Source organism: Cetorhinus maximus, chromosome 19 (assembly GCF_964194155.1).
Source record: "Cetorhinus maximus chromosome 19, sCetMax3.hap1.1, whole genome shotgun sequence".
In the NCBI taxonomy this organism is placed as follows: domain Eukaryota; kingdom Metazoa; phylum Chordata; class Chondrichthyes; order Lamniformes; family Cetorhinidae; genus Cetorhinus; species Cetorhinus maximus.
In genome coordinates, this window is record NC_135897.1 from 30,098,771 (window position 1) to 30,126,103 (window position 27,333).

Genomic DNA, 27,333 nt, shown 5'->3' on the forward strand with positions numbered 1-27,333 from the left:
ATCCCACTTACATAAACAAAGCTTTTTCACGCTTCTGGCAAGCTAACACTGACAGATCTGAAGAAGCTCCAAAGAATGTCCTGGATTACCTTACAGCATTGTCTCTACTTCTTAAGACCTGGAAGACAAACTCATTAAACTTGCCTTCTGTTCCATCCTTCTGCTAATACTGTCTGAGATTAAACCAGACTATTTGTAACTTCAGCATCCTGTTCAACAGTGTACTAAATTTTCGGCCCAGTATTCTTACAAAACAGCCCTTGTGCAATCCTCACTTGAGAAACATACCTTCAACACTGTGTCCACCCATCCTGACTTGGAACTGTGTCGCTGTTCCTTCACTGCGGTTAGGTCAAGGTCCTGAAATTCCTTTCCTAACAACACTGTGGGTGTACCTACACCACATGGACTGCAGCAGTTCAAGGCAGCAGCTCACCACCACCTTCTCAAGGGCAATTAGGGATGGGCAATAAATGCTGGCCTAGCCACCAATACCCACATCCAGTGAAAGAAAAGGAAAAATGCTCAGCCTGAAAACCAGCAAGATCTAAAATCTGGCGTGGGCTCGATCCCGAGGTTGCCAGTTTTGAGGCACTGTATCTATAAAGCAAAGGCCCAATAGAAATTGCTTTGAAGTATTAGATCCATAATACCACTCATTCCTGAATCTCTCAGATGAGCAACCTATATTGGCTCAGCCTTTGCTGTTGAAAATCCCTAGTCTAAAACAGAGCTTTGGGGGTCAATTCCTTACATACTGCTGCAAACCCTAATCCCACTAAAGAATCTATGTACACGGCACCATTTCACTGAAACAGCTGCTTATGAATAATGTATTTTGCTATTTGTGATATCAGTGGATGATTCCACTGATACCACTTCACACACAAATATTTTCCTGCATGGGCTCAACTTGCCAAATGACTGCCTCTTGTGTTGAAGACATTCCATGGCTCCCCTATTTCCATCGAATCACACAACTCACAATTCATTTCCACAAGGTGGTCCTTTAGGCATCTTGATGTATCTACTACTACTGATTTTTTTTAACTCTTCTCATCTGCTTTTGCTCCCAAACCTATTTTGCACCTCTATTGCTTCCACTGATGTCAATCACAATTTTTCTTCCTCAAGAAAAAGCATGATTGGAATTATGCAGATTTTCTCAGAAGTGGTTGCTGATGTCCCACAGGGTTTTGTTGTGGGACTGCTTCTTGTCCACTGGAAAGATCAATGATTTGGATATAGGGCTAGAGGGAGTGATGCTCAAGTTTACAGAAAACAGAGAATTAGGATGCAAATATTTTGGCTAGAAAAATAATGTGGCAAGAATGGGTGATGTGGAAGACAAGGATTTGGGGTGCATGTTCAGAGCAGCGTCTCAAGTGGACATGGCCATAAAAATGCTAATGGAGTATGATTTTATTGCAATATATTGAATTTAAAAGTCGAAATGTTTTTGGTGAATCTACATAAAACCTCAGTAAAACCACTACTGTGTGTATTGTAAGAATGTTGAAGCAACAGAAAAGGCATAGCACAGATTAACTGGCAGAAAACACAAATAGTGCCTCAGGGCCCCCTCCCTTCATAAACTCTAACTGATCCAACATGCTGTCACTCATTTCCAGTCCATCATTCATCACTGAACCACCCCAACTCATTAGTTTAAAACCTTTATCTTCATCTATAAATTCCTCTACAGTCTTGCCCACCCTACCTCAGAGCTTCGAAAGCCATAAAACTTCGAAAGGCTCTATTCCTCTAATCTTAGCTTTATTGGCACCCCTTTATGCCTACCAATGATGTTTTCTGAAACTCTACTTTGGCCTCTTCACTTCTTGATCTATCACCTTCTGACCTGGCATATATTCTCAACAGTGAGTGAAGCCCTGAGAGATTTTCCTTTCACAAATTTGAGTTGCTGTTGATGCTATGCAAAGTTAAAATGAGTGTTCCAGTCCCTAACTATAACATGTCTCACCTAGAGAATAAAACAAAACAGAGACTTAACACTCAAATAATCCAACTTCAAATATAGCATCTGAGTCAGCCAGAAGTATCAACAAGAATTTAAAATGTACCCACAAGTAAACAATCACAACAATCCTTTGCGTTAACAGCTTGAATACATTTAAGCTATTCTGCAGGATTATAAGTAAATTTTAGTAGCTTCTTATCCTCCTTCCACTTTGTTACCTTTGGATAGCCCCAAAAATCTAGCCTCAGATCAAGCCTGGAATCATAGCTGCAGCTTTTTAAAAAACGTCCATGGGAAAAAAGTTTACAATACAATGAAGAATGCATATTGGAGTCTCATGATGAAAGTCTGCGCCCAAGCTCTCGCTCGATACAGGCTTTGGGAAATTCAGTACTGCTATTCATTCACTTTCAAGCTTACTCGCAATGTAGAGGTTCCAAATGAGCAGTATAAGCGATTAGCTGGTATTATTTCTGCACATTTTATTCCTACTCTGCATCATGATCTCACATGCAGTAGAAAAAAAACCCTGTTAGGGTCATCTAGATTATTCAAATCCAAATTTCACACTGTGGTAAACATAGAAACATAGCGCGAATTCCACAGGCTCACCACTATCTGGATGAAGAAATTTCTTCTCATCTCAGTCCTAAATGGTCTACCCCGTATCCTCAGACTGTGACCCCTGGTTCTGGACTCCCCCACCATTGGGAACATCCTTCCTGCATCTACCCTGTCTAGTCCTGTTAGAATTTTATAGGTTTCTATGAGATCCCCTCCTCATTCTTCTGAACTCCAGCGCATATAATCCTAACCGACTTAATCTCTCCTCATATGTCAGTCCTGCCATCCAGGAGTCAGTCTGGTAAACCTTTGCTGCACTCCCTCTATAGCAAGAACATCCTTCCTCAGATAAGGAGGCCAAAACTGCACACAATATTCCAGGTGTGGTCTCACCAAGGCCCTGTATAATTGCAGCAAGACATCCCTACTCCTGTATTGAATCCTCTCGCGATGAAGGCTAACAAAGCATTTGCCTTCTTTACCGCCTGCTGCACCTGCACGCTTACCTTCAGCGACTGGTGTACAAGGACACCCAGGTCTTGTTGCACATTCCCCTCTCTCAATTTATAGCCATTCAGATAATAATCTGCCTTCCTGTTTTTGCTACCAAGGTGGATAACCTCACATTTATCCACATTATACTGCATCTGCCATGCATTTGCCCGCTCACTCAGCTTCTCCAAATCACACTGAAGCATCTCTGCATCCGCCTCACAGCTCACCCTCCCACCCAGTTTTGTGTCATCTGCAAATTTGGAGATATTACATTTAGTTCCCTCATCTAAATCACTAATATATATTGTGAATAGCAGGGGTCCCAGCACCGATCCCTGCGGTACCCCACTAGTCACTGCCTGCCATTCCGAAAAAGACCCGTTTATTGCTACTCTGTTTCCTGTCTGCCAACTAGTTTACTATCCCTCTCAATACACTAACCCCAATCCCATGCGCTTTAATTTGACACGCTGATCTCTTATGTGGGACTTTGTCGAAAGCCTTCTGAAAGTCCAAATAAACCACTTCCACTGGCTCTCCCTCATCAACTCTACTAGTTACATTCTCGAAAAATTCCAGTAGATTTGTCAAGCATGATTTCACTTTCGTAAATCCATGCTGACTCTGTTCGATTCTGCCACTGTTTTCCAAGTGCTTAGCTATTAAATCTTTTATAATGGACTCTATCATTTTCCCCACTACCGACGTTAGGCTGATTGGTCTATAATTCCCTGTTTTTTCTCTACCTCTCTTTTTAAATAGTGGGGTTACATTAGCTACCCTCCAATCTGTAGGAACTGTTCCAGAGTCTATAGAATCTCAGAAGATGACCACCAATGCATCCACTACTTCTAGGGCCACTTCCTTAAGTATTCTGGGATGTAGATTATCAGGCCCTGGGAATTTATTGGCCTTCAATCCCATCAATTTCCCCAACACCATTTCCCTACTAATACTGATTTCTTTCAGTTTCTCCCTCTCACTAAACCCAACATTTCTGGTACATTATTTGTGTCCTCCTTAGTGAAGTCAGGACCAAAGTATGTATTTAGTTGGTCAGCCATTTCTTTGTCCCCCATTATAAATTTCCGTTTCTGACTGTATGGGACCTACATTTTTCTTCACCAATCTTATTCTCTTCAAATACCTATAGAAACTTTTAGTCAGTTTTTATGTTCCCCACAAGCTTACTCACGTACTCTATTTTCCCCTTCTTAATCAGTCCCTTGGTCCTCCTTTGCTGAATTCTAAAATTCTCCCAATCCTCAGGTCTGTTGTTTTTTTCTGGCCAATTTGTATGCCTCTTCCTTGGATCTAATGCTATCTCTAATTTCCCTTGTAAGCCATGGCCACCTTTCCTATTTTACTTCTGTGCCAGACAGGAATAAACAATTGTTGCAGTTCACCCATGCACTCTTTGAACTTTTGCCATTGCCCATCCACTGTCATCCCTTTAAGTAATGTTTCCCAATCCATCATAGCCAACTCGCACCTCATACCATCATAGTTTCCTTTATTCAGATTCAGGACCCTAGTCTCAGAGTCAACTATGTCACTCTCCATCTTTATGAAGAATTCTATCATATTATGGTCGCTCATCCCCAAGGGGCCTTGCACAACTAGATTGCCAATTATTCCTTTCTCATTACACAATACCCAGTCTAGGATGGCCTGTTCTCTAGTTGGTTCCTCAACGTATTGGTCCAGAAAACCATCCCATATACACTCCAGGAATTCCTCTACGGTATTGTTACTAATTTGATTTGCCCAATCTATATGCAGATTAAAGTCACCCATAATTACAGATGTTCGTTTATTGCATGCGTCTCTAATTTCCTGTTTAATGCCATTCCCAACATCACCACTATAGTTTGGGGGTCTATATACAACCCCTACAAACATTTTTTGCCCCTTAGTGTTTCTCAGCTCTACCCATACAGATTCCACGTCGTCAGAGCTAATATCTTTCCTCACTATTGCGTTAATTTCCTCTGTAACCAGCAATTCAACTCCACCACCTTTCCCTTTTTGTCTGTCCTTCCTAAATACTGAATACCCCTGGATGTTCAGTTCCCATCCCTGGTCACCCTGCAGCCATGTCTCCATAAGCTTGTCACGATAAAGAAAGGGAAGGAGCCAATGACCATCATCTGCTCTGACAGGAAGAAATTTTGTTTATTGGACAAGTCTGTTAAACTGGAGACTAGCTCCATCAGGCTAAACCTTTATATTTTTGCAAAAATATACTTATTGATCAGTGATCATTTTGTAGAAACTTTCAAATTAAAATTTGTGCAAATCCAAGAGGTCAGTGTGAGCCTCACAGTTTGTCTGATCTTAGCCTGAAGATCCTCAGTCTGCCAGATTGACAATGCATTTCATAAACCATTTCTCCAATATCATCCAATGATTGCAGGCAATAAGACAGAGACTGTGATTCTTATGGACAGGCTTCACCCAATCCAGGTAAAAAGCTCCATGCAAAAAGTAACACTCCAGTTTTGGTCAGTGACACAGAGGGTAAAAGAAAATGACCCAATGATGGTAAAATTTTGAGGAGAACTTTAGTTAAGCCTTACACCTAGACCCGCATACTAAATAAGATAGGTTCATCAAGTCTGAAACATAACATCAAAATAAAAAAACATTATTTTTTAAAAAACAAACAAACTGTAGCATTTTATCTAGAAATGCTACCCAGAACTTTTCCTTCCCCTTTGTGTATTTTTTACCTCTCAAAAACCACTAGAGGCCCTCAGAGCATAGAATTCTCTGTTTACGGACTGTACTTACAAATTACCAAATCATGAGAATATAGCTCTCACAAGCAAATTAGAGAATCAGCCTTGTAATGTCATATGACTGCAGTGACCATGAAATCATCTAAAAAAAAAGGTGGGCGGAGGTAATATTTTCGCCTCAATTTGTAAGCATATTTTTTAAAATAATGGATTGGCTTCAATGAAACTTAGTCCACAGATAGGGTATGATCCACTGAATAATTGATTTGTTTTGCCAAAGATGCGGATCTGGATTCTAGAATCTTTTTTTAAAGGATCCATTAACATTGGGACATAGGGCGAACTTACATTTTTTAAAGAATGTTTTGGGTTACTTGATTTAGAGTATTGTGATTGCTTTAGGATGTTGTGGATCATCTCAGCTGCCGTGGTGCAATTTGGCCCAGCTGTCAAATTGTGAGCGGAGTTTTCAGAGCCGTTTGTTGGATGTGGGTTGACCTGAAGCTTCCTCAGTGAGATGGAGGATCTTAATAAAAACATTTTTTTTCCAGGGAAAACCGTCAAAGAGCTGCGCCATTGTAATAGCATTGAATTAACAGAGCATGGTGAAGGTATGTGTTCTATTGAGCACCCACTCCACTTGTTTGTATTGGAAGTTAACTTCAAAAGTTAACATAGTGACCATAAAACTCAAAAATAAAAATGAGCAAAAGGAAAGAAATTCAAAACTGCACTTATTTATACAGGAAATTAAAATATTAACGATACTAAAAATCTGAAATAAGAACAGAAAATGCTAGAAGTGCTCAGTAGATCTGGCATCTGAGGAAAGATTCATAATTAACATTTCAAATAATAAACTCCATTCTGATGAAAGTTTTGAAAAGTCGTCAATCTGAAACATTAATTATTTTATTCCCTCCATTACAGGCCTGCTGAGTATTTCCAAAGTCTTCTGTTTTTATTGTTGTATTTATATAACACGATTTACATCCTCAGGATGTCCCAACACACTTCATAGCCAATTAAGTATATTTTGAATTGCAGTCACTGTTGCATGGCATGGAAATATGCAGCCAATTTGCACATAGAAGACAGTCAGATAAAAACTATTATTTGCTTCAGTGGTGTTGCTGAGAAATATATGTTGGCCAGGATACTAGAAAACTCATCTGTTCTTCAAATAGTAGCATGGGATTTTTCACATCCACCTAAGGGGGTGAACAGGGCCTTAGTTTGCCATCTCACCTGAAAAGCTAACACCTCTGACAGTCTTTAAGTCTCAAGAGTAAGGCTTGAATCCACATCCTTCTGATTTGGAAGTAAGTGAGTCACTAAGCCAACACTGACATGTATATAGTTAACATGAATATTTAACAACATTTTTTAAGTAACTAAAATCTCTGTTCTGAGGACAGGCATAACAACAGCAGCCTTTTAATGTGAATTAAGTCTTGTTTGTTTGGTAAATCATTCCAATGATGACACCTAGTGATCTAACATTAATACTGCATTTTACATAGCTTTGTAATATACATGCTATTGTAAGTAAGTGATAAAAATGGACTTATAAGAACAGGAAGGCAAAACAAAATGACACTTTACAGGGTGGGGGGGGCGTTAAGCAGACCAGCTAGAGTTCTCTTCTGCCAGGTTATCTGCTGAGCATCTCCACCTTTCCTGGTGGTGTCTTATTTGTCCTTAGGCCTTCCTCTCATTACCACATTTAAACCTCGTATCACCCTTAACATCTTCAACTTCACCATGAGGAAACCTCTCTAAATCAAGTATATCAAAGCAAACACAATCAAGTTACCTTGGGATACCACAAATAATCTTTGCATTATTTGTTTTGGGTGAGAAGATTGTGGATCAGACCTTGCAGTGCAAGCGATCTGACTTTAGAGGGCATTACAAAGCAGGTAATGATAGCAATATGCTGCTGAAAAGAGTCACAAACACTTCGGGTAAGAATAGTGAAGTAACACGTATTGATCAGAGAAAAACGTGGAAAATAAATTGCAACAGTTAACGAATCATAAATATCAACATAGCTGTAATCATAAACTAAATTTGCCTGCCAATCACAATCATTGGAATTACTCAGCAATATTAATTAAGAATCATTTTAATCCATTTACTCCTCAAAATCTTCTGCTTCATTTTCTACACATCACTTTTGCAGACAAGATACGGATGAGCTATTTTAGGGTATATGGAAAAATGTTAGAAACAGAAATGAACACATTCAATCTATATCTGCATACCTAGAATGTATTCTGACAAGATAAATATTGGAAACGATTGAATTTTTTTTTGAGAGCATTTCACTCATTACCCCTTTAAAACAATAGGTAGCAACATGGCGCATATAAGCAATGTGAAACTGAAGACGTTTGATGTCAACCAGAGCTTTCTACTTTGACTCGAAAGTTGCTAAGTGTTTGGACTTAACTGGTTCAAGAGTTGCTTTTTGATTTTCTTGGACAGCATCTAAGTGTATAAAAAAATACATTTAGACCCACAAAAATTCAGCAGCTTTTATATTTAAAAAAATTCTTGTTTGGAATCAAGACTGAACCCCTGCCTACGTGATCAAGGATTCCTAGTGAGTAAGCACAGCTGTTTCTGTCCAAAATAAACACAACCGTTAAGACACTTTAACCCACAACTTTGAAATGGTCATTATTACAAAATGATAATAGTTCTCACTTTTTGGCCAATATAAGCAACCGCTCATTTTAACCATGGACGTTTTAAGTGGTTGGGACTATACTGTAATTCAGAAATGAAGTTTACGAAGCATGAAATTAACAACGAATGAAATTATCAGCAGCAAGAATAACCATTCTGGCATAAGACAAATCTTTTAATGACAAAGGTTGAAGAGAACCAACAATTGTAACTTGGATTTATACAATCCTTTAACATAATAAAAACATCCTAAAGCACTTAACAGGAGCATTATGAAAAAAACTCTGACAACAAGCCACATAGAATGACATTAGGACAGATGACCCAAAACTTGGTCAAAAAAGCTTTTTAAGGGAGGAAAAGAGAGACAGAGGATCAGAGAATTCCTGAGCTTAAGGCCTTCGCAACTGAAGGCACAGCGACCAATGGTGAACTGATTAAAATCAAGGATGCTTAAGAGGGCAGAATTACAGGAATGCTGATAGCTCAAGGGATTAGGGCTGGAGGACGTTACACAGATAGTGAGGAACAATTTTTTTTTTAAATTGAGGCATTGCTTAACCAGAAGCAAATGTAGGTAGCAAGTTCACAGTTGACGGGGTTCTTGGTGAGAGTTACGACATGGGCAGAGTTTTGGATGAGCTTAAGTTTACAGAGGACAGAATATGGGAGGCCAGCCAGGAATGCATTGAAATAGTCAAGTCTAACTGTAAAAAAAAAGCAAGGATGTGCACTTCAGCAGCGGATGAGCTGGGACAGAACTGAGTCGGAAAATGTTAGAGGTGGGAAAAGACGGTATTAGTGACGGCGTGGATGTGGTCAGAAGTTCATCTCAGGGTCAAATATGACAACAAAGTTGCAAATAATTTGGTTCAGCCTCAGTTGTCAATAACAGATACAATATCACAAAGACAACTAATGTACAATACAGACTGCGGAAAGAGATTATGAGGCTTACAATTGGAGAAAAGTTGTCTACTGCTGCCAAATTTCTTCCAATTGGGATGGTTATCCATTCAATAAATGTGAAGACATTTTCATGGTACTTATGTTCCACAGATTGCAGGCAGTATGGCAAATTTGGCAGGAAAAGAGAGACAGAGCACACAAACAGCTATAGTACAGATATGTTCTAATTGTTTCTTTCATAATTGAAAAAATACGGTAATCACCATTTTATTTATACTGAGATAGGGACAACTTTTGTGTGTTAATCATGTTCAACTTATTAATGGATTTGTGCCCTATTTTTGTTGCACCCTAAAGAACACATTGGGCTGGATTTTGCAGTCAAAGGAATGGCGCTCATCGCTGACCTCAAAGGAAGCTGTCCACAAAGATCTAGCAACCTCTTTTTCCCCTTTCCCAATGTTAGTTAAATCTGGTGCCAAGTCAAAGGGATTTCCAAGCACCTAGCATCAGCAAGCAGGGTAAGAGATCAGATTTAAGTATTCTCTCAGACAGCAGAGCAAGCTAAAAACAATGGCCACTTTATTTAAATTTTGAGGTAGCAAAAATGATTGGATCAAGATGGAAGTCAAATAAATTTTTAATCACGATTATCTTGAAAATGTGGGTTGATGGAGAAATTTGGCATTCCACAAATATAAAATTAGCTTTCAGAGGATGTTTAGCAGTAATTATGAACAAAGTATGCCATTAAAAAAATAATTACACCTCAATCACAGGAGCATCAAAACATAGGGCTTAGCTGCAGGGGTAGGTCATTCAGCCCTTCTAGCCTGCTCCGCCATTCAATAAAATCATAGCTGATCTGGTTGTGGTTGCAGCTCCACTTTCCTGTCTCCCCCATAAACCCTTGACTCCCTTTGGCTATCAAAATCTGTCTAACTCTGCCTTGAATAAGTTCAATGACTGAGCCTACAGTGATCTCTGGAGAAGAAAGCACATAGCAATGACCATCAAGGAAAAAAATTCTCAGTCTTAAAAGGACTTATTCTTATTCTTAAATTGTGTCCCCTAGTTGTCTCCCCTACAAGTGAAAACATCTTCCTGGTGTCTAGCCTATCTATTCTGAGTTTCCTCAGAATTTTATATATTCCAATAAGATTCTTCCAAACTCCAATGGGTAAAGATCCAACTTCAACCTTTCTTTACAAGAATCAGTCGAGTGAACCTTCTCTGAATTGCTTCTAACACAATTATATATTGTCCAAATAAGGAAACCAGAAATGGACACAGTACTCCAGATGTGGTCCCACAAAAGCCCTGTACAGCTGCAGTAAAACTTCCCTACTTTTATATTCCATTCCCCTTGCAACAAACACCAACATTCCATTTGCCTTACTAATCACTTGCTGTACCTGCATAGTAACTTTGTGACTCATGTACCAGGACACCCAGATCTCTCTGTACCATCGAATTCTACAACCTCTCTCCATTTAAATAGTATGCTGTTTTTCTTTTCGCCCTGCGGTAGTGGACAAGTTCATATTTTTTCACCTTATGCTCGATCAGCCAAAATTTTTCCCCACTCACTTAGCCTGTCCATATCCCTTTGCAGGCTCTCTACCTCATCTTGACAACTTATCTTCCTACTTATCTTGGTGTAGACAGCAAGCTTACCTACCATACATTCGATCCCTTCATCCAAGCCATTGATGTAGGTTGTAAATAGGTATATCCTTTAGTGTGTGTGACTGGGGAATTGATAACTAAAACAACAAAATGGCAGAGGTATTGAACAAGGTATTTTGTGTCTGTCTCCACTGTAAAAGACTCAGAAAACTTCCCAAATATGCTTGAAAAATTAAGAGGTGAATGAGCGGGAGGAACTTAAATCAATCACCATCACCTGAGAAAACTATTCGATCCAAAGGCTGACAAGCCCCCAGGACCAGGTGGCCTGCATCCTACGGTCATAGAAGTGGCCGCAGAGATGGCAGATGAATTGGTTATAATCTTCCAAGATTCCTTAAATTCTCGAAGGGATCCAGTGGATTATAAAATAGCTAATGTAACACCTTTATTCAAGAAAGGAGGGAGACAGAAAGCAGGAGGCTACAGGCTAACATCTGTCGTAGGGAAATTGCTAAAATCCATTATCAAGGAAGCTATAGCAGGACACTTAGAAAATCATAATTTGATCAGGCAAATTCAATATGGCTTTGTGAAAGGGAAATAGTGCTTAAACTAATTTATTCAAGTTTCTTGAGGCAGTAATAAGCAAGGTAGTTAATGGGGAACCTGTAGACATGGCGTACTTGGATTTCCATTCAACAAGGTGGAACGTTTTCAAGGATTTCTTACAGTCTAACGGCGTAAAAGTCAGGAAGTTTTCAGCAATTTACTGACTGCCTAAAGATTGCAGTCCAGGGGCTGAATGCCAATAACACAATCATTGGAGAAGTATAGAATTACTGACAGGAATTTTTGGATTTCCACTTTATTCCACATATGTGTAGACTTCCAAAGCCACTGTCAGTTTCAGTGCCGTAAAGATCACGAAAAATTTCACTGTCATTACCACTGCAAAGTCCAGGCCTACTTGTGTGCACTGAAGAGTCCTTAGGGACAAATAATGACAGTGCTGCACAAGACATTAGTTGTATTCTTGAAGCAGAAGTAGTGTATTTATTCCATAAACAACATACAAGCGTACTGGTTAATAGGATCTGTCCTCTGTACTGGACTTTGTTCTGTCCTGTTTTATATTGTTAACTTTTCTGCAAGTTTATTGGATCAGTGTAGTGCCAACAGATTTTTACTTCTACAGCTGATGATCCAGAATACTCTGACAATGAGACACCATGGGCACTTAACTAAGAAATAAAGAATGGTACAGTACAGAAAGAGACCAGCCTATCGAGGTTACACAAGTTTTATGAAGAGAAATACAGTTAGTCCCACTTTTTCCCCTTATTCCTGTAATATATTGCCCTTTGAAGTGTTTATCAATTCTCTTTTTGAAGGTTGCTATTGAATCTGTATCCACCATCCAATTAAGCAGTGCATTCTAAATCGTAACCACTCATGTGAAACCGTTTTTCCATGCGTTTCCTCACAGCAATTTTTAAACTCTTAGAAATTCATAGGAAAGTAGTCCAGATTTGGTTGCTTAGTCACATTTTGAATCAATACCATATCCCACTCAGCAGGAAATAAAATATGTCTACCTCTTATTGTCCTGGCCCATATATATGTTGTACATGGTCCTTTACTTTGCATCTGGCCCATGCTGTACCTCACCTGGGAGTACTTGATGTCAATACTGGGTATCAAAGTAGAAAAACAAAAAAGCTTTACATTACTCCCAAAGCCTTTTAATGGAAACACACTTGTGGCAAATTCCTTCTTACTGCAATCATTACTACTCACTGAAGCAACTAAAATAAAAACAAAATACTGTGGATCCTGGAAATCTGAACTAAAAACAAAGTTTTGGAAACACTCAACAGGTCTGATGGCATCTGTGGAGAGTTAATGCTTCGAGTCGAAAATGAATCTTAACAGTTATGATTCATAGTCAACTCAAAACATTAACTGCTTCTCTCTCCAAGATGCTGCCAGCTCTTTTGAATATTGTCAGCACTCTCTCTTTTTATTACACATTGGCACTGGTCTCTTTAAATTGTTGAGTCCATCAAGTGACATACCCAAATATGGGACACTTTAAATATCTTATGCTTACCTCGACCTCTTGAGGAACTTCTACCTCTTGGCGCCCCAACCACTGTTCCTCCACCTCTTCCCATTAATCTTAGGACTGCTGTACTATTTACAGACATAGAAAAATTTCTCTGATGGTTTAAACAAAGAACAAAAGTAAATCAGTTAATGACACAGCAATCACAAAAATAATGTAATAAAATGTGGAAACTATCATCTGAAGAACTGCATGTGTTTAATGACTTTTTCTAAGTCTTATACACCTAAGAAATGTCTCAAGTCTAGCTAATTTGTCATGTTACAAAATTTCAATTAATAACAACACGCTCGTTCATATTCAATGTACTAAAGAGCAGATTTTCATTCTGATAGGTGACACCAACAACAGCCTAGAATTATAATTCATCCAGGTGAAATAAATCTGAGACAACTCCTAAGAAATCATCTTCCTCACAAACTGCATTTAACAAAATTGGATTAATTCTGGGTGACAATTTCTGGGCACTTTTAGAGGCATGAGATACAATTCACTGTAAGATGTGCTGAATATATTTCTGACCAGGTTACAAACTGATGTTACATCCAATATTCAAACAATAATATGGTTAGGTAGGAAATTAATTTACAGATTCTAGTTTCTACCAAGTTACTTCGTTATTTAAATTGAAATGACCACAAAAGTAATAGTAAAGATGCATTTTAGAAAAGATTTACTTCTAATCCATAAGTAGGTCTGCCAGATTTCGATAACCACCACTGTAATATGCAGCTTTGTGGTTATCATTCCTCTTTCCTCCATTCTGTTCATTTATGTAAACAAACCCAAAAGGTTACTTAATATTGGTGTAACTAACATAATTCAGGGTAAGCGAGGAACAATAAATCTGCTAAATTATTGTACACTATCCTTAAAAGTTCTATGGACATTGTAAAAGTCTGTGAAAGACTCCCAAGCTGAATAAGAGAACACGTAAACAAGAAGTCCCTTCCCTTTAAAAGGAGAATATCCATTTGTAACACTATTATAGTCACTCACCTGTTCTTCTTCTGTAAAAGGTACAAGTGCTAAAGGTGGCAGGGGCTCCTCTTGTAAAATAGGAAGAAACTCCTTATCAGTTAGATCTACTGGAATCTAGATTACAGAATAGAATTAAAGTGGTCAAACAGAGTGAAATAGTAACAGGGCTCTTAATATGTCTGCGTTGTACAAAGGATTACAGACAAAACAAAAAAGTTGAGCCAGCACAGCTACTTATTGTGCATTAATCCACAGATTTTTAAAAATGAAGGTTAAAACTAAACTAGCAGAGATACAAAACATTTGCAGTACCTCTATTGCAACAGTACTACTTCTTTAAATATATGATTTCCAGTTACTCTTTCAACAAAGACTTTAACAGAATCAAACTGCCTCACCCTGAAAAAAGCTACACAAAGTTGTCAATGTGTAAAAACAGGCCTGGGATAAAAATACAAGTTTTGTCAAGAGTCTGGCCTTGTGAATCTGAACATGGCTGGAAAATACTGCAGACATTGTGACAAGATCAAACCCAAACCAATCCATTATCATTGAGTAAGCTATCATACCCAGGGACTCTTTTGAAGTATTTCTTTAAAAGTGGTCAAAAATAGTTATTCATGAAGATGGAAGAGAGAATTTAGGCTGATTTTAAACTTTGGGAACTTGCCAATTCCAGGTGTACGAACCTATAGCACAAATCTGATCTAATATTGTTAACCAAGAATCTTAACTTGCCTCAAAAAGGTCAAGAATTCCTTTATTTTCTTGCAATTGTAAGCAAAAACACTGGTGCTCTAATTGTTATTTATATTCACATCCAAGGCAATTACTTGATTCTCATCTTTCCTCAAAGCCAAAGGGAAGCAATGCATTCCAAAAATGTAAGGCCCCTTCCTTAAAGAACATAAGCTCAAAATGTTCCATAGAATTGTCACTTCTCAACTCATTTCTGGATTGCAGTCACAAAATTACCAAGTCACAAAAAAGAATTGAGAATGTTTCTAACCAATTTTATGAGAGGGATCTGTTCAATGACTTCAATCCTAACAGTTGCCATGCAACCTACAAAGTCTTGCTAAGATATACCTTGAGATCCTTTACATAAAGTGCTAGCATTTCTTCTCTTCCATAACGGTAATCTGCTAACTTATACTTTGGCAATGCTGGTGAGAGGGGAGGGGAGGTAATACTCCCACCGCTTGACAATGCGCGAAGCCTGCAAGAAAAGAGAACACACTTTAACATCCTTGATTTGGGCATAACGCAATATTATAAAAATTTCAACAAGCAACAATGCATGGTCTTCGACTGAAATTGTATGACACTAGCGAAGAAACTAGCACATGTAGGTTTAGTTAAAATTATGTCACTGCAGCCCAAAGGTATCCAATAATTCAAGATTTACACAATTAGTTCCACAACACAAAAAAATAAAAATTTATTCACTACCCGATGAAAGTATTCTATTATCCATGAATATTATTTATACACCGACTGTAACGGAAATAAAGATCTGTCCTATTTCAAATTATATTTCAATATTGTAACTTTTCATTACAATATTAATTACGCACAAATTGGCAAGTTACATTTTCTGGAATAAACTGATATTGTATGAACGTATTTGGTGGGACGGATTTACTAACTGTGAAAGCTTTAATCAACCCACTTACTTGTGAACTGCAAACCACAATGGCAACGAAAAATACACTGGCCCGGATTTTGCACGGTTTTTGAGAGAGAACTGTCAGTATTGACCGTCATCACCCCTCTGAAACTGCACACAAAATCTGGATTTAGCTCTTGGGCAGATTAATGTGGAAATCCTTGAAGGCATGGTCTGTCATTCACTGCACTGTGCGTCACCCTTCCCACCAAATACCCTACCCCGCCCTTCCCCCCCACCACCCACAACCAGAACCGAACCAGCTGATATGGCGAGAACTCTGACAGAATTATTAGAATCACAATAGTTACAGCAGAAGAGGCGGCCATTCAGTCTGTCGGGCCCACTTTGGCTTTCTGTAGGAGCATTTACCTAGTACTACTACCCTGCCTTCTCCCCTGTAACTCTACACACTTATTTTTCAGATAACAATCCAATTCCCTCTTCAATATCTCAATTGAACCTGCCTCCACCACACACAGGCAACACATTCTAGATTCTAATCACTCACTGCATGAAAAAGATTTTCCGCATGTCGCCATTGCTTCTTTTGCCAATACTATACCTTAAATCTGTGCCCTCTTGTGCTCAATACTTCCACCAATGAGAACACTTTTTCCCTATCTACTCTGTCCAGGTCCCTCATGATTTTGAATACCTCTATCAAATCTCCTCTCAACCGTCTCTTCTCTAAGGAAAGCAGTCCCAACTTCTCCAATCTTCTGCATAACTGAAGATTCTCACTCCTGGCGCCATTATCCTAACTTTTCTGCATTAATGCCTCTCTAATGCTTTCACATCTTTCTTAACATGTGAAGCCCAGAACTGGACGCAATACTCCAGTTAAGGCCAAACCAGTGTTCTATACAAATTTGACATAACTTGCTTGCTTTTATACTCTATGCCTCTATCAATAAAACCTTGGATTCTATATGTTTTATTAAACGCTTTCTCAACCTGTCTTGCCACTGTCAATGACTTATGCACATATATACCCAGGTTCATCTGCTCCTACTCCTTTTAGAATTGTATCCTTTATATAATATTGTCTCTCTGTGTTCTATCACACTTCGCTGCATTAAATTTTATTCGCCACTTGTCCAACCATTCCATTAACCTCTCTATGCCTTTTTAAAGTTCTACAATATCCTCCTCACAGTTCACAATGTGATGACACTAAACTTGGAAGGAAACTCTGAAATTGTGCCCTGCGCACCAAGGTCTAGGTCATTAATATATATCAGGAAAAAGCAAGGGTCCTAACACAGCCACCTCGGAAACTCCATTACAAACGTTCATCCAGTCTGAAAAACTCCATTAACCACTACTCTCAGTTTCCTGTCACTCCACCAATTTTATATCCTTGTTGCTACTGTCCCTTTAATTCCATGAACTCTAACTTTGCTCACAAGTCTGCCTTTTGGAAGTTCATGTACATCACATCAACAGCATTATCCAGATCAGCCTTCTCTGTTACCTCATCGAAAGACTCCTGCAAATTAGTTAAACACGATTTGTCCTTAAATTCCTAAAAGGGGAGGGGACTGTAACAAAGTACGACTCCTTCTCTGCTTATGCATGTATATAGAGGAGGGTAAATACTTCATAGGGTCATGCGTATGCCTAGACCAACTGTGGAGAACTAATTGGAGACGAAACCGTAAGGATGGTGCTTAGGGCCTAAAGTACACTTCTTGGAGCTGATTGTAGCCTGCTGCATGTGGAGCCTGGGGCCTGAAGTTGTGCTGGAGTGTCAGCCATGGGCTCAGATCGTGACACACTCACCTCTGAATTCTATTCCAGTTCTTGACCACAAAAATCAACCTCAAAAAGTTACACCTTGTTCATGACAGAATTTAACCATCTCCCCATGACATTCAATGGCATTACTGTCATTCGAACAATACTCAAGAAGCTCAACACAATCCAGAAAAATGGTGCCCATACGATCGGCACATCATCTACCATCTCAAACATTCACTCCTTCCACCACCGGCACACTGGCAGCATTGTACACCATACACCAGGTTCACTGCAGCGCATTATAGCTCCTTCAATTACACCTTCCCAAACCCACAACCTCTAGTACCTAGAAGGATAACCACCACCTGCATGTTCCCCACCATCCTGTCTTGGAACTGTATCGTTGTTCCTTCACTGTCACCGGGTCAAATCATGGAACTCCCTTCCTTACAGCACTGTAAGTGTACCTACACCAGATGGGCTGCAGTGGTTCAAGGCAGCGGCTCACCATCACCTTCTCAAGGGGAATGAGGGGTGAGTGACAAATGCTGACCTTGTCAGCAATGCTCACATACCATAAAAGAATTTTTAAAATCAGGTATAACTGGGCTTTTAATGGCAATTTGAGTAATAGCTATTGCTGAACAAACAATTTGGCCCTGAAAAGATAATTTTCTATTTGGGGAGCTCTTAAATGTATCCATTATGATTAGTTGCTAGATTTTTTTAAAGCTAATTTTTAATAATGCTTTAAAAATATATTTCAGCTTCACCCCAGTCTTTAATTTGTCCCATTTTTAAAAAATGATTTGACTTTAGTGCTTTTCATCACTGCAGCTCCACGCTGGGAAGCCCCGTTAAAGAGTGCTGCAAATCAATTTGCACAGTGAAAGTAAGTTCCTCACCACAGATCTCTCAGTGAGGGTAGAGGTCAGTAGCAAGAGCCCCTGCGTCGCTGCTGGCTGCAAATCATTAGAATTCAAATCTCCAATTGAAACTTCTTTCATAACATATTCAAGTGGGCAGAAATGTGAAACATTTCCAAGCTCTTTATCAAATGTTACAAGCAAAACAAAAGCAATATAAATGCATTGCATTCTTAGCATATCTGGGAGCAACAGAAATCACGGCCATTGCATAGAAAATGAGTCAAGGTGGCAAGGCACAAGACACCTAAAACTGATCAATAAACGCATTAGGAACTAGAAATCTCTGTAATCTGGATATGAGATAAATTCAAAGTAAAACTTAGCAAGACAGGAGCTAAACCAAACTAAGGCAAAATACTTTCTATTATGCACTCATTCATTGTATTAACAGCTAGCTACCTTCTGTTATGGAATTGAGGTGAGATAAGTTATTGCTTTTTGAAGCACTCTGACTCTTTAGTTCGGGTTCGCACATGTCCATGGCTTGACTTGTTCGTTTCACCATAAATTGCGTTCTAAAATCCTCCGACATGTCTTTGCTAAAATGAAGGTTACCTTCTAAGTTACACTGCAACACTTAATGCTGCATCCCTTTTGGACCAAAGTGCTTAAACACTTTTTAATGGGTATTGATTTCTTAATTTCTACAGTACCATTAATACAATGGCCTTGTTATGAAGTGATATAAATGCTCAGTTAATGCTGGTTATGCAAATATTCAAGGCCATGCTTTCCTGGTTTTGTATACAAACATACAAAGGAGCTGGAGTAGGCCATTCAGCCCCTCGAGCCTGCTCCAACATTTAATAAGATCATGGCTGATCTGATAGTAACCTCAAATCTGTATCCTGCCAACCCCCGATAACCCCTATCACCCCCTAGCTTACCACTTCTGCCTTAAAAATATTCAAAGGCTCTGCTTCCACCGCCTTTCCGGGGAGAGAGTTCCAAAGACTCATGATCCTCAGAGAAAAGATTTCTCTTCATCTCTATTTTAAATGAGCGACCCCTTATTTTTAAACAGTGACCTCTAGTTCTAGATTCTGCCATAAGAGGAAACATCCTCTCCACATCCATCCTGTCAAGTCCCCTTAGGATCTCATATGTTTCAATCAAGTCGCCTCTTACTCTTCTAAACTCCAGCAAATACAAGCCTAGCCTGTCCAACCTTTCCTCATTAGACAACCTGACCATTCCAGGTATTAGTTTGGTAAACTTTCTCTGAACTGCTTCCAATGCATTTGTGTCCTTCTTTAAATAATGTGACCAATACAGTACACAGTACTCCAGAAGTGGTCTCACCAGTGCTCTGCAGAACTGAAGCATAACCTCCCTACCTTTGTCTTCAATTCCCCTCAAAATAAATGATAACATTCTATTAGTTTTCCTAATTACTTGCTGTACCTACATACTAGCCTTTTGCGATTCATGCACTAAGACACCCAGATCCCTCTGCATCTCAGAGAACACATTAACAAGGATATTAAAAAAAGCACATGTTCCAAAAAATCTTGCTATGGAGTTCGGAAAATAACCATGACATACGATGGTGAAAGCACAGAATTAAAGGCAGGGTGGAAAAAGATTAGTAAGGAACTGACAAGGTCAACATTATTACTGCGTTATAAAATGACAGGTCTATTTAGACTACCAGACAGTGACATTAAATTCCTGGCCACTCAAAGTCATCTCGAGCATCAAAAAGTCACAAACAGATTAATTAGGGCATCCACTGCAGTTGGTCACACTATCAATTAATTTCAGACTGATCATTTACATTGGTAAACTAGTACAATGGTAATTAGGTCACTGACATTGCAACGCAAGTTAAATCATTTTGAAGGTCAATTTTCTTCAAATTAAACAGAATGACTCTGACTGAAGAAAAAAAGCATGACATGAAGTAAGTATTGGACTCATCTGTAAATTGGGATTAGCAGAAGTTAAGCATGGTGTTGTCCAAAATAATAGAAACTCTTACACTTGGTTTGATTTCACCTCTTGGTCAGTATGTCATATTTTTCAGCGCAAAAAGTGAAGTAATCCTCCCTTTAAATTGAGACTAACATGCATCCGGCTAACATCCATATTTTCAGTATTCACAAAAAAACAGAAATTAAAAGATTCTGCTCACAAAATAAGGAAAGATTTCTCACCACTCAGGTCCAAAGTTAAGGGTCTGCGTTTCTGCTGCCATTTTTCTTCTTTTTTCTCTCTCAATTCACTGTTGAAATAAAAATAAGTTGACAAGTTAGTTACAATTTACTTATTTTAGAAAAAAACAGCCTGGGGTTTAGCTGATAGTGTCTTGCCTCTGGGTCAGAAGATTGTACAAGTCCAGCAAAACAGGATAGTCTCATTGTCTACAGTGCAATACCATAGGGAGAGGGTGCTGGTTGGAGGTGTTTTTGGGATGAAACATTAAATCCTTTAGCCTGCGTTGATAGTTCAGGTGCATATGATCTTTATGACACTACTTAAAGCACAGGAAATAACACCAGGTATCCTAGCTAACATTCCTCCCACTGATTCTAAAAGGAGAAGTTCTATGATTCTGAAGGGAGGAATTGAGAAATCATATTTCACAGATGGTGTTGGAAAATAGAATGACCAAATAGGAACAGTAGTGGAAGGAGTCCAAAACCACTTTGGAGAGAAACTGGTAAAGTCACGAATAAGAAAAAATTAATAAGATGTGGGGAAAGGACCAGGGAACAAAACTAAGTGATTAAGCCCCAAATGCTATGATTTTATTAGTTAAGCATTAATATTTATAGGATTTCATTGTTTGCAAGATGACTGATATGCTTGCCTAAGAACCAATGTACTTCAGGAATAATTCACTGCATCTGAAAACAGGAGTATCTCTTCTATGCATTTGAACTAGCAAGTTTGGTCTGAACTTTTGCAAAAAGGCTGAGAGAGTTATACAAATAGTAATTATATAATGATACAATTATATATCAGCTCCCAATTAACATACTGGCAGTCTAAAATACATCTCATCTGGTACAAATGAATATTTATAAAGCATAACTTAACAAAAGTACAGTATAGTATTTCCAATACAAAATAACTAAGTTGAAGCGCTATGGCTCCAAGCATTGTAACAGTATTTTGCAGCAATTAAGTGAAAATATGGGAAATCAAAGTTAAATTTGATATAACTAAACTGTAACTATACTTTTAGCTGTTCTCTTGCAATGAAAGAATGGCCAATTGGCAAAGGTAGCAGAGGAATACCAGGAACTTTGGAACTGTAGTCTACCAAGAACCAGCATGTTTACAACTGAAGGAAATGAGAGAGAAAATAGTAACCTCAGACAGATGTGCCCATTTAAGGGAGATATTTTTAGATGCTGGCCAGCCTTTTTTTTTCATTCATTCACGGGATGTGGGCTTTGCTGGCTGGGCCAGCATTTATTGCCCATCCCTAGTTGCCCTTGAGAAGATGGTGGTGAGCTGCCTTCTTGAACCGCTGTAGTCAGTGTGGTGTAGGTACACCCACAGTGCTGTTAGGGAGTTCCAGGATTTTGACCCAGCGACAGTGAAAGAATGGCAATATATTTCCAAATCAGGATGGTGAGTGACTTGGAGAGGAACTTCCAGGTGTTGCTCCCATCTGTCTGCTGCCCTTGTCCTTCTAAATGATAGCGGTCGTGGGTGAGGCTTCAAAAATAATTAAAAGAATCTCACTGACCAACTTTGTTGAGTGGACGGCAAGATAGAATTGTGCACTCTGCACTATTTGGAAACTTAGTGGCCTTACTAATTCAGATGACTTCTAACTATATTAGTACATTTGCAATAATAAAGCAAAATAGCTTGCAAGTGACCATGACCTGATTACCTCACATACCTGTTATTTAGTTTCTAGGATAACATGCCCCAAAGTAAGAGTAAAAAGCTCTTAGGACATCCCACATTACTCTAAATTACCCTATGGCAAAATCTACAAGTGTCTGATATTGCTCCACTCACATAGGAAAGTGATGGAGAAGGTCCAGAATAAAAGCAACTGAAATGGTACCCAGTCAGGGCTCTTAACTCCCAGGGTAAGCTCAAGGAACTAGGGTTCCACAGGAGAAGTGTATGCTTCAAGGTGAGAAAATTAGCATTTTTAAAAAGATAGAGGAAATAGATTTGGTTGGGAGGATAGGCTATTGAGCTGCAGAGATGTGAGAATTAGGGGACATCAACATGAAGTTCAAAACAGTTAAAGAGGCAGTCACAAAACATCTGAACTCCATTTTTCTAACATTCCTCAAGGATATGGACATGGCACAGGATTCAGCTATTTTGCTTCCTTCTTTCCTCAAAGATGTGGCATGTTCAAAGTGCTTGCACAACACATTGGTTTAGGTTCTAAGATCATACAGCAAAGATAAGTAAGCTGTGTCAAGACTGAACTGCAGTTGTGCAAAATCCTCACAATCACATGGAGTAACCTGGAAAAAACTGCATGTTAAACAATTTACAAAGTCACTAAAGAATCATTCAAGAATCTGCTAGTTTCTTGCCGGATGAGAGAGCAAAATTTGCGAATGGGCTACAGGATGGGCTAATAATTCTCCATTTCCTTAAAGGTTTATATTTATTCCTGTAGTTAGTTAATTTCCTTTTTATATTGATAAATATCAAGCCAACAAAAGGAGCATACTCGGGCAGCTACCACCACCAAAATATTCTCAGGGTCAGCTACAATAAAACAAGTTTTAGTATGTTTTTAATTTAGTATGCTGCCTAGCAAACTAGGTGAAACTGCAGATGGGTCAAATCATAACTCCTTCAACATGAAGGCATCCATAATAATTTCTAACAAAGATAATATTTTAAATAAAAACTTATCTACTTATCAATCTTCTATTCTAACAATTTATACTTAAAGTTTGATGCTTCTTTAAATATGTTGTTCTTCTGCTTTGAAAACCTGGAATATTTACAATGTTGGCAACAGATTTCTTGTTTCAAAGAGGGATTTTCTCTGCTAAATATCCCTTAATTTTCTTCTCAATCAACATCTGAATCTCCAGACAAGTGTAAAATATTCCACATAGGAAGAAAAAAGTAACATGTACATTTCATGAATGGTGCTGAAATAGATAATGATGAAGCCAAAAGAAACTTCAGTAAATTGAACCCTCAACATATTCAACCAATGCAGTGCACCAAACAAAAAAAGCAAAAAACTACTGAACTACATAGCCAAAAAAAGTACAATACTAGCCAATACAATGCTAGCCTATATACAGGCACACAGCATCTTAAGGATAATGTCCAGTTCTAGTCACAGAGACAATGATAATATTCAAGCGTTTGTGCAAAGCAGAGAAGAGCTGCAAGGCTAACCCCTAATGTTAAAGGCCAAAGTTATGAAAAATGTCTGTGGAAACTTGGGGGTGTCCAATATGGAAAGAAGGCATCTCAGTGATGACATCATAGAGGTATAAAGGATAGTTAACAGAATGAAAAAGGTAAATCCAGATTATCTTGCATTAAATTGCATGGGGAGGAATAACAGAAATTCAAACTAGTAAAAGATAAATTCAGGACTGATATCAGGAAGTTCTTCCTCAACCAGTGAGTAAATTGCGAATTAGACTTCTAAATAAAGTAGGGAAGAAGCAAACCCTGGGCTTATTTTAATCAAACTGGGTGTCAAAAATGGGGGAAGACTAAATGGATGAACCAACATGAGCCAAAATTAATTCCTTGTGAGTAACTCTCCTTAATCTTCCTCCAAAATTCTAATTTGCCATCTATGGAACAACAGAACAACTATACTCACCAAAAAGTAATTTATGTGAAGCACTTGCAGATTTTTCTGAGATGTGCAAAGGAGCTCAATAAATGCAATTCAGTCTGTCTTTAATCCTTATGCGCTGAATCCTTCAGTACCTTCTTCAGAATCTCTAGTCTATTCTCTTCTACCTCTCCCTCCTTTCCTTTCCTTGCATTTCACAGGTAAAATATCATTGCAAACTAGTTTTAAAAATAGAAAAAACTGTTTTGAAGAGCAAAGTCAAATTTATTTTTGATGTATTTTCATTGGCTTTTAGTTTACTTTTACTTATGATATTAGCTTGCAACTAAAGTTTTAACAGCAACTGCACTTTAGTCACAAATACAGCTCAACAACAAACAGCCACATGCATGAACTGCAATTCCTTTATAAAGGACATTTTTAAAAAACTTTTCTTCTTGCTCCATCCCAGTAAAGCACCTTGATAAGTTTCTGACTTTAATGATGCTATATAAATACAAATTGTCACATACTCTATTACTTGAAGATGGATTGATTGACAGTTTTGTGCTTAGAGATGACTTCAAGCTGTGATGAATACAAGAAGCCATTGGCTAAATGTAGAGTTCACTCAAACTCCCAGGACACTCCTGGGCTTTATAAATGCCCAAAAATACATTTATACCAAAAGATTCAGTTAAAAGGATTGAGAATCTCAAAACAATTTGTTGGACTCAGAAAACATTTCAATGCAATTAGCATCAAGTACTCTTGATTCAACTTAGTACTGTATACACATATTTCTCATAAAACAATTCTAAGCCTAGGCAATATGTTTCAAGTTCTTAGTGTGAGGTTTCTCCATCAACTGAAGAGATTAGAAGTATGCAGACAGTGAACAGGACATTAATTTCTATCCTGTTTCAGAAGTCATGGCTTACTATTGGAGCCAGTGACACAGGAAAGAGTAGAATGGAGGCTTGAAAGTAATTGAGGAGAAAAACAAAACCTCCATAATAGCAATCTCGGAATTACTCAATGCAACTTGCTACACAAATGAGGGAGAGCTGGTTAAACATGCTATTGCGTGGCTAGAAAATGGATGTAGAAGGGAGATTTTCAGATTCGTAGATAATTGGGTCAAGTTCTAGAGCAAAGGAAAGCTGCAAAGGCAGCTTCAACTGAACCAGCACCAACTGGCTGAGTTGGGAAACAACGTAGTGGGGCAGGATTTGAAATATTGCTCTAAGTGAATGAACAAGCAAAGTGAGAAAACATGCATTTATATAGTAACTTTAGCGCAGCAAAACACCCCAGTGTGTTTCACAGGAGCAATTATCAAATAAAATTCAGGCGACATAAATAGGTACTTAAAAAAGGTGATCAAAAGTTTGGTCAAAGAGGAAAGCTTTAAGGAGTGTCATAAAGGCAGCTAGAGGGGGAAAGAGCATGTTAGAAAGGGAAAGAGCGTGTTAGAAAGGGAAGTCCAGGGCTTGGGGCCCAGGCAAGTGAAAGGCACAGCTGTCAATGGTGAAGTGAAGAAAAGCAAGGATACAAAGAGTCTAGAATTGGAGGATTGCAGATATCTTGGAGGGTTGTAGGAAATAGGAAAATAGGAATGAGGGAGGCTATGGAGGGATTTGAAAACAAGGATGAGAATTTTAAAGTTGAAGGACCAGAAGCCAATATAGGTCAACAAGTATAGGAGTGATGGGTGAATGGAACTCGGTTCAAGTTAGGATACAAGAGGAGCTTTGGATCAGTTGAAGTTTACCAAGGGTACAACTGGAGGTCAGCCAGGAGTGGGTTGCAATAGTTGGAGGTAATATAGGCATGGATGATGGGTTCAACAGCAGATAAGCTGAGGCAGATGCAGAGACAAAAAGTGCTACAAAAGGTTGAGGTAGGCACTGTTCTAGTGATGGAGAGGACACAGGGTTGGAACAGGGCGCCATGGTTGCAAACAGTATCATTTAGCCTCAGAGTGGCCAGGGAGAAGAGATGTGGAGTCAGTGGTTAATTTGATCATGGTAGAAAAGATACACAGGCTATAGGTTATTCTACATAGCAAGGACTATGCAAATACAGAAACTGATACAGGTGTGCTTGTGCACTATAAGGATTATCAGCCTAGTGAGTAATGGATACCTCAAAGTTGCATACATAAATGTTAGAAGTCTCAAAAACAAAATGAGGAGTGAGGATCTTGCAAGTGAGGAAGGTTACAGTATCATAGACCTGATTCAACAATGGCATAGCATTTCAATGCCACACCAATAATTTTTGGATTTAAAATCCTGATCAGAATGCTGTTGAACAGAATAATCTAAGAGTAATGAATGACAAGCAGAGCACCTAAAGATTCTCCCACCTTTACGGAGAACATACGGAATCCAAGCAGAATGTTAATGAAAAATACTCTGGTGGGCAAAATAAAGCCATGCATTAAATTAAAGTATTATGGCTTACTACAGTACAATAGTCCATGAAGGACCACTGGCACCTCTCCCCATTAGAGAGAGACAATTGGTTATATAGCTTGAGGAGCACTTCACATCAAGTTTGGGGCAAGGCAAGGAGGCAGTCTCCATGAGCTATCACAAGCCATACAGCTACTAAGTAAACTCTTATTTGCAATGACTGTGCTCTCATCATATACCCTCCAGAGGATATCCAGCTGTATGTTGACAATTCTGCCCAGGCTTCAAAATGCTTTGGCCTTACAATAAGTCTGAAAAGGGCAGATTGTGTACCAACCTGGCCCTGGCCACAAACTCCAAGGCCCCATAGAGACAATCAACAATACACCCCTCAACTTAATTCAGCGTCAGGAATAGACATGACCTCATACCAGTATCAACAACTAACTCTGAAGGAGCAAACCTCAGAGCATGTGAGGTGTCTGTTACAACAACCAGACATGAGTTTTTAAATTACAGAACCATAGAACAGACAGAGCATAGAAGGAGGCCAATGGGCCTGTCGAGTTTGTGCCAACTCTCTGCAAGAGCAATTCAATTAGTCCCACTTCCCCTCAATCTTTTCCCATAGCCCTGCAACTTTTTAATCTTTAGGTGCTTATCCAATTCACTTTTGTAAACAACTGAATCTGCCTCCACCACACTCT

The 27,333-nt window shown here is 38.7% G+C and overlaps 1 protein-coding gene across 4 annotated transcripts in view; it reads right to left on the reverse strand.

Annotated features, from left to right (window-relative positions):
• The window catches only part of gigyf2 (GRB10 interacting GYF protein 2), a 168,296-nt gene that overhangs the window by 122,576 nt on the left and 18,387 nt on the right, over positions 1 to 27,333 (reverse strand). For 3 of the 4 annotated variants that reach the window (XM_078563647.1, XM_078563645.1, XM_078563646.1), the window contains exons 2-5: positions 20,620 to 20,687; positions 15,212 to 15,341; positions 14,141 to 14,236; positions 13,127 to 13,235 (exon numbers count right to left, since the gene is read on the reverse strand). In XM_078563647.1, the coding sequence (XP_078419773.1) occupies positions 13,127 to 13,235; positions 14,141 to 14,236; positions 15,212 to 15,341; positions 20,620 to 20,660 (376 nt within the window). In that variant the 5' untranslated portion in view covers positions 20,661 to 20,687. Of the gene's footprint in view, positions 1 to 9,433; positions 9,515 to 13,126; positions 13,236 to 14,140; positions 14,237 to 15,211; positions 15,342 to 20,619; positions 20,688 to 27,333 lie in introns of those variants that run through there. The other variant, XM_078563648.1, reaches the window with a different exon arrangement.